General features: G+C 39.2%; 1 protein-coding gene across 5 annotated transcripts in view; it reads left to right on the forward strand.

Moving 5' to 3' along the window:
• The first annotated feature begins 382 nt into the window (after positions 1 to 382).
• Positions 383 to 12,969, forward strand: part of col27a1b (collagen, type XXVII, alpha 1b) — an 84,636-nt gene continuing 72,049 nt past the window's right edge. For 2 of the 5 annotated variants that reach the window (XM_068310267.1, XM_068310268.1), the window contains exons 1-4: positions 386 to 797; positions 2,645 to 2,709; positions 6,660 to 7,978; positions 10,714 to 10,767. In XM_068310267.1, the coding sequence (XP_068166368.1) occupies positions 745 to 797; positions 2,645 to 2,709; positions 6,660 to 7,978; positions 10,714 to 10,767 (1,491 nt within the window). In that variant the 5' untranslated portion in view covers positions 386 to 744. Of the gene's footprint in view, positions 798 to 2,644; positions 2,710 to 6,659; positions 7,979 to 10,713; positions 10,768 to 12,969 lie in introns of all 5 variants that reach the window. The other 3 variants (XR_011035005.1, XM_068310265.1, XM_068310266.1) reach the window with 3 other exon arrangements.

Below are 12,969 nucleotides of genomic sequence, written 5' to 3' on the forward strand. Positions count from 1 at the left end.
GTCAGCTACGGAGAGCGAAGGAGGACCGAAGCGTCTCTTTGGATTGGTAGAAGTCTAACCACAGCCCTGATAAGAATCCAAATGGTACAAGCTGCTTCATTCATTCATTCATTCATTCATTCATTCATTCATTCATTCCAAAATATGATAACACAGCTGCACGGTGAATGGTCATGTATGAGGGTCCCGAGTAAGAATGATCGCTGGACCTTCTGCATCAAATGCGTTTCTTCTGATGTCAGATGAGGGCGACAGAGGGAGGTGTTCCCCCCTTCCCGGTTCTTAGGATTTTCCTCAGTCCACAATAAACTTTCATTTTGGGAAGCCGACAAACACGCACGCACGCACACGCGCGCGCACAGGCACACACACACACACACACACACACACACACACACACACACACACACAGAAGGGGTCGTCATCTTGTCCTACAGCGTTTACCGGGAAAGAAAGTTGGAGTCGGCGTTCCCTGTCATTAACCAAACGTGGTCGAGGAAGACGGAGACATGGGAAACGCACAGGTGGAGCCTTCAGATCAATTGGCGTCATCTTCTAGAAGGGAATAAGGAGAGACCAGACAATGGCAGAAAGTAACCTCTTCGTGGCTACTTAACCCCACAGTGTGTGATTTTTTATTTTTTTTTCTCCGTGCGATCCCCGAGCAACACCTGGAATGGAAAAACTTTATCTGCCTCGTGTGGACTGTAGTAAAAACTCCCAAGAAAGAATGAAGTAACCGCTATGGAGCCGGAAAATGCCCCGTACTCCAAACCCAAACCCACTGGAGTCGGGGGGTGAGTCGAGTCATTTAAAACCAAATATAGATCCTTCTCTCTTTGTTTATTGGATCAGGTAATTTAACGCGCTGGTGCGCGTCACGCACGTCTGAGCGCGCTTTCATGTCCATTTCATTGTGATGTTAATGTAAAGAGATTTTTAAAAGTTGTAACTGTTTTTGTTGCAGAATTCATTTATATTCACCTGAATAAGTTACACTGATGTAAAATTGATGCCTGAACGCATTAAGCCGTTATAAACTTCAGAAAGTTGTGTAGTTTAATAGCTCTCGGGTAGTTTGTGAAAACTGTTCTTTGCCCGTCACATAGTTGGTAGAAACCAGTGAAGTTCGCTGTTGTGCTGTACCCAATTGTACCAGAATGAGTTGCCAAACGATCTGGGACTGATTTGAACGAGATGTATGAAAGGAGGAGACAACATCTCTCCTCCTCTCACACCTCCCCCCCCCTCCTTCCTCTCCTCCTGCTGTGCATTTCACTCAGCCGGCTGGCTGCTGTCCCTATGGGAGGGGAAATAAAATTCAAAATGTTGCATCATATAACCCTGCTGGAAATATGAGAGAATGCACACCTCCCTTTCTTGGATTTGGTCTATTTCAGCGTGAGAGCAGTGAGTGGGATTTGAAGTGGAGAGGGGGAGTTCCTCAGGAATCATCCAGGAGTCTGGGTTTCAGCGGCAGACCGGTGGCTTTCTGCGGCCTAAGGGAAACCGCGAATGTAAAATACAGTAAATCAATTTAACGGCGTTAATTATGGGACTTGTCGCTACTTCATCATTTCTCCCACATAACTGATAATTTAACATCTTTAAAGTCACCCCTTCTCTATTTGTGAGCAATCAATGTTTCTCTGATCTTTATCTCAAGTTATCTCTCAGTGGAACCAGTGGTGTAAGATTGTGTGTTATGTGTTGACTACATTTTCTCTTTTCCTACAAATTCCTTACAAAACCTCTACCCTGGATCGTTTTCTTGTGGAATCATAAATTTGAAGATGCTGCTGTGTTATTATTGTTATCAGAATTGATCCAGTGGGGGCACTCGCCCAAGCGCTGCTGACAAGTAGTTTGTCTGGTCGGACAGCAAGATAAGACAAAGCGTTTTGTGTAAGTCAAAGACGTTAGACTGAAAAGGGCAGAGTTGTGTCTACCCTCCTGTAGTGGATCTGTTCATTGTGACAGGAAGAGGACGCTGTTATTGACTTCTGAAACAAGTGATTTATTAATAAGATAATCAGAGCCAACTTGTAGTTACAGCTGCAGACATCCAAAGATGATCTTGCGTTTGTGTAATCCTGATCAGACACAAAGAAACCAGCCAACTAATCAAACAGCGGACACGGTTGAACACATAATTTGCTTGGCGGAGTTAAAAGGATTTAGCATTTAATCAGAAGAAGCAAAAAAGGGATATCAGTTTATGGATACCTTTTATTAAGAATCTGTTTTTGCTTTTGAGTCAAAACATACTGAACGATTAAACCTGAAGGGCAGAACTTTGATGTACATTGGTTGTGTGGCAGATCCCTCGTCCTATACCGCCTGCTCCATTGGTATAGTTACACGGTCTTTAGTGGTAACAAACCAGTCTTAATGAAATATAAAGTGTATCATGATCATTGTATTAGGAAAGTCATTTCAAACTGTAAATTTAACATCTGCACTGAGTCCCGAAATACAGTACATAGAGATTTATATGGCTGTGGTTGGTGTGAACTCATTTGGCAAGAATGGAATGAAAGTTTCAGCAAGTTCTGCACTGTTTAATACAATCAAAGAACCATCTTTTGGACTGTCTGTGCATTAACTCTGACATAATTTGTCCAACTTTTTTGTCTCTATTTAGGAAAGTTCTGATTCTATGGACAATAATCTGTTGGACATGCCCTCTAAGCCTAGCACAAGCACATGGTAAGCAAACGTTAGTACAAAGATAGTGAATTTTGCTTTCTTGTTATTGTTATGTTATGTTAGAATTTTGGGAACGAGAGGAGTCATGGGAGGTCACAGGGACACTCACAGGTATATAATTTACACTGCAGCTCAGTGAATCTATTTATTTGACAATTAGTAAAATGATTTTATGATGTTTAAAAGCAACAGAACACAAAATGAATTAAGGAAGAGAAAGTAACTCCACATCGCCCCAACACTGGCCCCTAGTTGTTGACATGTTTATTCACAGTCCAGGGATCATCCATGATCAAGATGATCAGATTTTCAACTTTCCATTTGCAGCTTAGTAAAACTATATCTCTCTGAGTATTGCCAAAAACAGTGTTTGATTGTGTTTACACTTCTTGGGGAATCCTTTTCTGTCTACGCTGGAGATTGGCTGCTCCTCTCTTCTGTTTTCCAGTGGATGTTGTGTAAAAACCCCTTACATTGGATTAGTGACAAAATGTAGATGCGGAATATGGCTTCCTAGTCATTGAGTTATTTTCTGAGTAAATTGAGAATAAGAGACACCAGAGTCACCTTCAAAAAAACCACTGTATATTTGCCTGTATTTCATTATGATACAGTATAAGAATAGTATATGAATATATAAAATATATATAAAATATATAAAATAGTATATATAAAAGTATATAGTACATATAAATAGTATATATAAAATAAAATATATATTTTATAAAATATTTTAAATAGTATATATAAAATAATCTCAAGTGCCTGTTATGGAAATTCACTTTTTATGCTTCTTTTTTGCAATTCTACAGCATTGAATTTCATATGGGTTTTTCTCCAAAAAAGCCTTATAATGCTCTACATTTGAAGGCGTTACCTGACCCCTCACAACTCATTCCTTTTCTGAAAAATTAGTGTCTCATGCTGACTCACATTTACTTGTGTTTGGTGTCTGATATAATCAGCTTTATGTTGTCAGATTTGGCTTTCTCTATAAATCTACTAGATCTAAATTCCTCGATCTCGTCCCAGTTTTTGATAATGAAATAGATCTGGCATTTACAGTACTGCCTGACAGTTTTCTGTTATTACAAGCAATGAATACTTAAGATGTTAATTTCCAGTTTCAAATTCTATTGAGACTGTAAATCACTAGATCGTTGTTTTTAATGGTGACTATTCTTATACAGTGTCTTTTGTTAAATACCCTGAGGTTGCAGATGGCTTTTAATGAAAATCATGTGTGGGGAAGCTATTGTTTTCTTATTGTGAGTGTGATGGGCCATATACCCAAGTTCAGTTGTCAGAGTTCGTTCAGTGAGTCCTAAATCTTCATTTGGACACCAGAAGGAACCTAACTGTTAACATGCTTATCCCTTTAGATGTTAACATAGCTACAAATGCTTAACTGGCCTGTACTTTTCCTCAAAAGGGCCAGATACTGATCAAAGTGGTGCATCCATGGAGCAGATGTTGGCTTTCAGTATTTAATTGTAGATGCAATACCAGCGTCATCCAGATGGAGGCTCACCTGTGGGTGCATAGACTTGAACTGAAAACCTCATGGTTATAGGCCTTGAAGGTATCATTCAACATCTTTCATGTAGGGATAACAATTCAAATAATATTGTATTAATAAATGATATAGATAAAACCCCTGGGAAGCTATTCTTTGCTTAAAGGAGTCCCATTTCTCCTTCATAAAAAGAAGTCATCTATTTGACTGTGTCATGGAAAATGTTAGCCGAGTAAATTTTTGGCCATGTTTCTGCTGCCAGTGCGCGTTCATGCGCTGAGTCAGACAGCAACAATTTGTTTCCAGTTTTTGAGGAATTATGCAACCCCAAATTTTTGGACGCAGACTTTTTGAAATTCCTCTTTAATCTTTCTGTTAACGGATCGTATCAAATATTAAGAACCGGTTTTATGACTTAGTTGTAAAATGAACATCCATTTGCATTAATTTTCACTCGAAGCAGTTGTGTTCTTCAACAGCTGAAGTTGCTACGTTTTCAGAGCAATTGTGGAGAGAGATTCTTCTGTGCCCTTACCTCCGTTCTGGGAAAAGATTTATTCCTGTGCAGTCTATTGCCTCCTTGATGTGTTTCATTATTTCTTTTTAAGGTCATTTGAGATAGATCCCCAGCCACCTCAGCTGGCTCTGCTTGATACGAAAGAGCAACGGCTCTACTCAGAGTTTCTCCCGTGACTGAGCTACTCGCTTTATCTCTAAAGGTGCATCCGGCCACTCTGCGGAAGAAACTCATTTCAACCGCTTGTATCTGGGATCTTTTGGTTATTACACAAAGCTCATGACCATAGGTGAGAGTAGTAGCATAGTTTGACCAGTAAATTGAGACCTTCGTCTTTCGGCTCAGCTCCTTCTTCATCACGAACGACCTATATAACGACTGAATCCTTGCAGGCACTGCACTGATCCGTCTGTCAATCTCACGTTCCGTCTTCCCTCCTTTCGTGAACTAGATCCCAAGATACTTGAACTCCTCCATTTGGGGCAAAGACTCCCCACCAACCTGGAGAGGACAGACCGCCTTTTTCCAGTCGAGAACCATGGCCTTGGATTTGGAAGTGCTAATCCTCATCCCACTCGCGCCGCACACAGCTGCAAACCGCCCCAGTGCATGTTGATAATAATTCAATAATTCAAATGAGCACTAAATGGCTGGGTCTTTGTTTTCAGTTCAGTTTGATGTGCATATTACATATGTGGGTTCTTCAGTCCTGCTGATTTCCTTGTGCCTGCTGGCATTGAATGGAGTTGGATTCCCAACGTGTAGTGTTTCTATTATTATCTTCGCTCTGTAAGTCCATAATTCATCATATAGTTTTTTGTTCCTGTCTTGCCCACATTTGTCTTCTATTAGTCTGGAATATGATGGATATTTGAGATGTATATGTAAGCCTTTTATTTCAACATTGCACATGCTGAAAGTATTACCGCACCGTGTTCAGAATACCGTATGCTGATGGGTAGAAGATGATCAATTCTCTATTTTTCAACTTTGCTGAACCAAACAAACAAGCCTTTGTTTAACTTTGCTAATGAATTGCATCAGTGGCTATGAATCGATAAAAAGATGATGATGGGAACATTTCCAGTCTGTTTTGATGTAGAAAACAAAAAAAATACACACTTTGAAACTTTCAACACTTTCAAAGTGTTGAAATTTATGCTCGCAAAACTGATATCCAATAATTAGTGGAACCCTGATGCTGTTGTTTCAGTGGTCTGCTGAAGTTTATCATGCTGAGTTTAGGGGATGCACATATCATCGTTTTTTGGATTGTAATTATTGTTTGATGAAATGTAGACTACATTAAACATGTTGTTGAAAGGAGCAGTGTCCAGCACAATAATGTGTGATATTACACTGATTTTCCTCCAATGTGATGCAACAAGCAAACAAAACTCACAGAGAACACTGCAGTGTATATAGTCATGGCCCCTTTCAGAACAATTCTTGATAATCAAAAACATTACCAGATAAAGCGAGATGGTTAGACAACTGTTAAAATGTTGCACTGTCCTCCCCTGGGTTTCCTTTGGTTTCCTTTTCCTGAGCTTGTTCTAATTAAGACTGATGTAGCATAATTTGGAGCAATATCCAAAACTAGATATTGATACAGTATCTGCCCCTGTCTGTCATATTCTGCAGTACTTTTTATTTTCTTTAGCTGCAGGTTGTCCTTTATTCTAACTGTAAACTTGTGACTCCTCAGCTTGACATCACAAAGTAATGAGCACATATATAGCTACAGTAGGATAGTTTTAATAGTCGTCATCCCCAAATTCATCTGAGCACATGAGGTGCACACATCATGTTCAACATGCACAATAATCTCTGTATTTATCCCTTTAATTATGACATTTATATTTTGAGATGGCCTTCCTGCGCCTTTGGATAACTAATTTGCTGTTCTTTTTCCAGAAGTTGTGGATGTGCTGAAGCAGCTTGGGCTTTCTGGACAAAGGGCAGGGAGGTTGTCATCTCCAGGTGGTCAATCCATTCCGAATGGTGTCATTCCTTTTAAGTCTGGAGTTATCCTCACGCCACGGGCTCGCATTCAGGTGCCTCTTCAGGCCGTTATTCCTCCTACCTACAGCTCCACTAATCTGTCCCTGATACTCAGCGTATCTGTTCACCGCATCAACAGCGCCTTTCTTTTCTCGATTCTTTCCAAGAAAAGGAAAGTGCAGCTTGGAGTCCAGTTTGCACCGGGTAAAGTTCTGGTGCACATGGGGCACAGAAAGTCTGTCAGTTTTGACTATGACATTCATGATGGCCAGTGGCACAATCTGGCCTTTGACATCGAAAGCCACCAGGTATTTTTAAATACCTCTTGTGGAAAAAAAAGTTTACATGCAGATTTACAACCTAAAAAAGCAGAGTCTCTGGATGCAGAGGGATCTTTCCTGCTGGGCAAAATGAACCCCAACTCTGTGCCATTTGAAGGTGCGATCTGCCAGCTTGACATTTATCCCTCTGCTAAGGCAGCTCATAACTATTGTGATTTTATTAAGAAACATTGCAGAGAAGCCGACACATATCGGCCCGTGTTTCCAGCCCTCCTACCTCTATTTTCCGCAGACCCAAACATTACTGTCACTCACACAACCACGCCGTCATTGACAAAACCATCCAAAAACTCCCAGAAACCCACTTTCGTCTTGACGGAGAAAAGAATCAGAACTACCATTCTCGTTCCAACTTACAGTTCGCTGATGCTGAACATAACATCTGTGTATGAGACTGGGAGTAATCCAAAACCTGGTACTGTGCCTATTTCTCCACCGGTTCGTCCAGAGTTGGAAAGTTTGTTTAAATTTCCAACTCAAACAGCCACTACGTCTCTTAGGATCAACGTAACAACTCCAACCCCCAAACCAGCTTCACATGACAGTAACGGAAAGAATACAAAGCAAGGAAATAGACATTCTCAGACCCCTGTCAAAAGTATGGATTTACCAGCTTCCAGGCCACCTGACAAGAAACCAAACTTCCAGACCATCGCTGCTTTCACTCAGGGGTCCTCATCAAACACTTACCTTCCCCATAAACATCACCTGACCACAGTAGCTTCAAAGCAAACTGAGCCAAAAGTGACCATTGTGCAGGATGCCAAACACACATCGTTTGTTCCAGTCACTCCAGCTGCAACAGATGGCTTCCAAACATTTGACCTGGAACCGACCCAGTTCTCACTGCTAGCTGGACCACCTGGACTAAAGGGAGAACCAGGACTGCCGGTGAGTGTGTGAGCTTTAAAAAAAGACAATACCCACCTACACTTAAACCCATTTGCATCCATACATGTTACTTATGCCTTCGGGCCATAGAAAATACTTATTCCTATATGGACTTCAAGAGTATTTGATGACTACTGTACATGGCTGTCAAAAGTAGTTTTTTACTGTTTAATTTATGATGAATACTTGTGGGAGAATATCTGAATTTAAACGAATCTCATTAAACATTGTGGCTTCCACACTTCTATGGGGGTGGCAAGTTTCCCTAGTGACTAGATCTCAATGAAAAAAGTTTAATTTTCGATTATTTGATGTACAAATAATCGAATAGATCTGAATTGTTCTTCTTATCATAATTTTTTGTATGAATATTTGCACATGGTGTCCTGCTCTATTGTGCATCTATATTGTAAATACATATATGATTTTTGCTTTTAAGGAGCCCTGGTACAAAACATTGGATTGTCTTTTAGCAAAGTTTTTGTCAGAGTGACATTAAAGTGTGTAGTTCCTATGAAGAGAGAATGTTATGGCTTAGAGAATGGATTAAAACTGGAGCATAGGTTAAAAAAAGGCACATGTGTGTGTAAATATATCGAGTGCACCCGAATATAAACCACACTAACTAAATAATAAAAATCAAAACAACTTTGTACATATATAGGCCACACCTGTATGTAAGCCCGGGGTGTCGAGGTGTTGTAACATGAGATATTTACACAGAAAAATTCTTATAATTTACAATTAGCACTTTTTTCTGAACAATGTCTGTAACACAGTAAAACAACGCTGCGTCTCCAACGTGTCATCATCAATTAATTGATGCCAAGCGGATGTGCAGCAGCTCTGTTTCCTGCATCAACAGTCAGATCAATTGTCTATAATGTAAAATCTATATCATATGGCTTTCTTCACCTGTTTTCTATCATAAGGGGTGTACATGATGCCCAAAGTGTCTGTTCAAAACACAATGAAACTACAGTACCATCTTCCTCCTCGCATTGTCTCGTCTACCTGTCTGTCTCATTCTTGCACTTCCTGCTGGAGTGGCCCTGGAGGCCGTTAGCTCATAAAAATCTATAGAGTAGCCGCATTGTTGTTTAAGCCCCAGGGTTCAGTGGGTCAAAAGAGTAGTCGCTGTTATAGGAATTTACAGCAATATGTTGTACTGCATGAAGGGATTGGTTAATTTCCATTATTAAGAAGTATTAATTTAGTATTAATATTGATTCATTGTCTTTTGAAAAAATATTTTAACCAAATATGACTTCTCTGAAAATGTTTATAACAGGCTTGACTCTAAGTTTGAGATTTTGCATGTCTGTAAAAATGTAAAAGTAAACTCTTCCTTGCCGTGCTCAAGTTGCAGAGTTAAACGCTAGCATGGAAGACAACGAAAATAAATGTAACCCGTTTCTTTTATTACATCATCTTAAGACAACATAGAACAACCAACCTTTTTTACATTCAGAGAAAACTGTTGGTAATGAACATTGTTGAAGGATTATGTCCTATCATACATTGACTAGAACTGAGTGTGGACTTTATGTGATTATGATTTATATGATAGTCTTCTGTTGATAAATAAATGGCTAACCACATGTTCAATAGTTAAAAAGACTTCTTCCATTTCCTCCATCTCACATGTATTTTCACCAAAGAATATTTTAAGAAAAGCCTCTCTTGAGGCCACTTGAACCATTCAAATGAGAGAGGAGCAACCATCATTTTGTTTTTAGTATTACCGTAAGACTAATCTGATTCCCAAGTCACCTCTCAAACATTTTCAGGATAAATACTCATAGTAAAGTCTTGAAGAAAGTCTTGAAGTCACCAGTCTTTCAGCCTTCCACCTAGAGTAGAGATTGATTCACTTTTTAATAAGGAATATGCTTCAACTGGTACAAGAAGATTAATATCTTCATAAGTAAATACAGCATGTCAGCCCTGTTTGATCATCGTAGGGCAAGGGTCATTTAAGCCTTCAGTTTTACAATTTTATAATGGAGGATCTCTTCATAATGTTGCCTTTCGATCTCTGTAGGGTGTTGGATCATTGTGCTGGAATGCACTGGTCAAATGTGTGGGTTGTTATCATCTTTGATACTGACCTGATTTAACAGAACTCATATCTGACATACATTTTACAAATGTGTGGTTTTTGTGCCAGCATCATTATAAAACTTTCTGTCTTGCAGTTACTTGTAATAAAAGTGGACAGAAATCCCATACTGTGTACTGAGACACTGAGTCATGGATTTAAGCTAAAGGGGACCGCCTGTAATTTAGTGGATAGTTATTTTTGCCAAAACAATTTCAAGCGCAATGACAGTCAAGTTAAAACATCAAAAGAAAAAAAAAAGATGCAGGTTCCTCAGACTGACCGCTGCTTAGATTTGACCTACCAGAGCTAATTCATGTATGATCTTGCTTTAAAGCCATCTGATGTCCATAATGAATGTGATTAGTTGTAGCTGGAACCACTGCAGTCCTCCTTGCCAGAACAATGAGTCAGACTTGCATGATGTGCTGCAGATTTCTTGCTGAGATTATACTGGTTTCAGAGGAACCAAACTTTTCATTCCTCTAAACAACACATCCCCCTGTTAACTAGAATTTCACTAATGGAAGGTTTTAACTTTTAACATGTTTGACTTTTAGTGTTTGTTTTTCCTGCTATGTATTTATAGACTTGATTCAATCTGTCCCTGACATCTCTTAACTGTTCTTTTAAGGGCCTTCAAGGACTTTCCGGGTTACCAGGAAAGCCAGGGAAGAGGGGCCCAAGGGTGAGTGTTTGCCAGTCAGTGACACATTTCCTATTCATTTTTGTTCATTTCGTCTCATTAACCCCCCCAGTATTCCTTCATGGCCTACATCTTGATGATGCCTTAATCATGTCAGATCTGCATTAGAGTGTGAGTACACCACTCTCTGATATGGAATACCCCGGAGTATTTCTGATCAAGCACTCAGTGACATCTTTGGATTACAGAGCATTTTTCAGCCAGACATTAGTTTGCTTTGGCTTCGAGTTGGATCTGTGCTTCTTTGCTGCCAAGGTCCATTTGTGAAGCTGGAGACGAAACAACCATACAAAAAATCTCTGAATTGCCAATGTTAAATTAACTGAACACATATGGTAGATATTCATTACACATGGAAAAAAAGTGCAAACATTTACATAAATCTGAAGAACTGGCACTTTCTATCCCTTCAATAAACAGTGACGCGACTTAAATTAGGCATAGGTCCTATGTTCACAGTGGTGAATGGTACAAGTGTAGTGGATTGAGTTCTCTAGTGCTGTGTCTCTCCCAGTTGTAGAATGATACCGTACCTCAGTATCATTCTACAACTGGGAGCCTGTGGCGGGGCCACATGGAGAGAGTGCAGATGTTATTTTGAGCTCATGTTTTAAGAAGAAATACAAGAGGAGAGAAAAAACTGCAAGATGATTCTTCCCAAGGGATATTTTGTTATTTTAGTTCACTTCTATGACACTGAACTGTAGCATTGATTATTGTATAAGTAAGTGCTGCAATTTAAAGTGATTCTGAGCCTGCTGTGCCTAGAAATAAAGCAAAATACTCCATCACAGGAATACAGGTAGTGATAAGGAGTAGAGATACCTGATTTGACTTTTTTATAATGTAGGTGAAGTTCTCCTGCATACTTTGTGTGTGTGTGTGTGTGTGTGTGTGTGTGTGTGTGTGTGTGTGTGTGTGTGTGTATGTGTGTGTGTGTGTGTGTGTGTGTGTGTGTGTGTGTGTGTGTGTGTGTGTGTGTGTGTGTGTGTGTGTGTGTGTGTGTGTGTGTGTGTGTCTGAGCTACCTGGTGCAGGGTATTAATACTGCGTCCTGCAGTCAGGGCTCAGTGGGGTGGGTTTTGTGGGAACCCAATCTCTATAAACAAGAAAGAAAGAGGTCTTTGTCCCCATCTTATTAACGGCATTTAAGACTTTGTCCAGAGCTCAGCGGCTTTACCCAGTAGTACGCTAACCTCTCTTGAGGTCATTCATCCGTGAGCTGCAGGCCACACTGACTTAGAGCAAGAAACAAACAAACAAACAGTAAATAAATAAAAAAAAGAACCACAGGGTAAAATTCAAGGCTTTAATGTTTTTTTTTTCTTTTTTCAGCTAAAGTTTTCCTCTCTGCTCACATTATTAGAGAAAAATACCACACAGCTACACACATGATTAGTAGGAAGCTCTAGTGTGGACTCTGCTCCTGGCAAGGCTTTAACAAACACTGTGGATCAAAGTGACAGTCATTTTGGAAAATGTTTTTATATTTGTGTTAAACTTACATGCAGAAGACCAAATCATTCTTCATTTCCTTTCAGCATTTTGCCATTAGGGGTTGTCACAGCAGACCATCATCTTCTTCCAATAAGGTTGAATTATTAATACACATTTTTAAACTGCTTGTAAATTTCAAATTTAAATTCACAATTTAAGCTTCTGTAATTTCTTAATATTATTGATTATAGTTCAAGGGAAATGTTTTCAAACTACGTTCAAACACATTTGTTAAACTTACATCCCATCCAAATCACAAGTGATTTCGCTAAAGAAAAATTAGTGTAATCTTGTAACTGGATTTTTCAGGTCAAAATATTGCAGGTACTTGACAGTTCAATGAATGTAATCTGTTTGGTCTGCAACATAGTTTGTGTTTTTAATTTCTGCCCCTTGTATGATCAAGCCTGACACCTCCACTAAACATTTAAAGATAGATTAACGTTTGAAAGACGTGCTCTTTAAAGAAGAATGAGTCATCTGCTACCACTTAAAAAAATAAGAATATCATTTTAACATTTGCAATGTGTTTGTTTTTGGGATTATACAGTAACTTCTAATTTCTGAATATACAGTATTTCACATGTATGAATGTTTCATATATGAAGATATTTCCTGGAAAGAATGTAGAATATTACTGAGAATCTTCTTTTGTTATTTTTGTGTGAGTTTGAAATTATATATGGTG

This window comes from Antennarius striatus, chromosome 3 (assembly GCF_040054535.1).
Source record: "Antennarius striatus isolate MH-2024 chromosome 3, ASM4005453v1, whole genome shotgun sequence".
NCBI lineage: Eukaryota > Metazoa > Chordata > Actinopteri > Lophiiformes > Antennariidae > Antennarius > Antennarius striatus.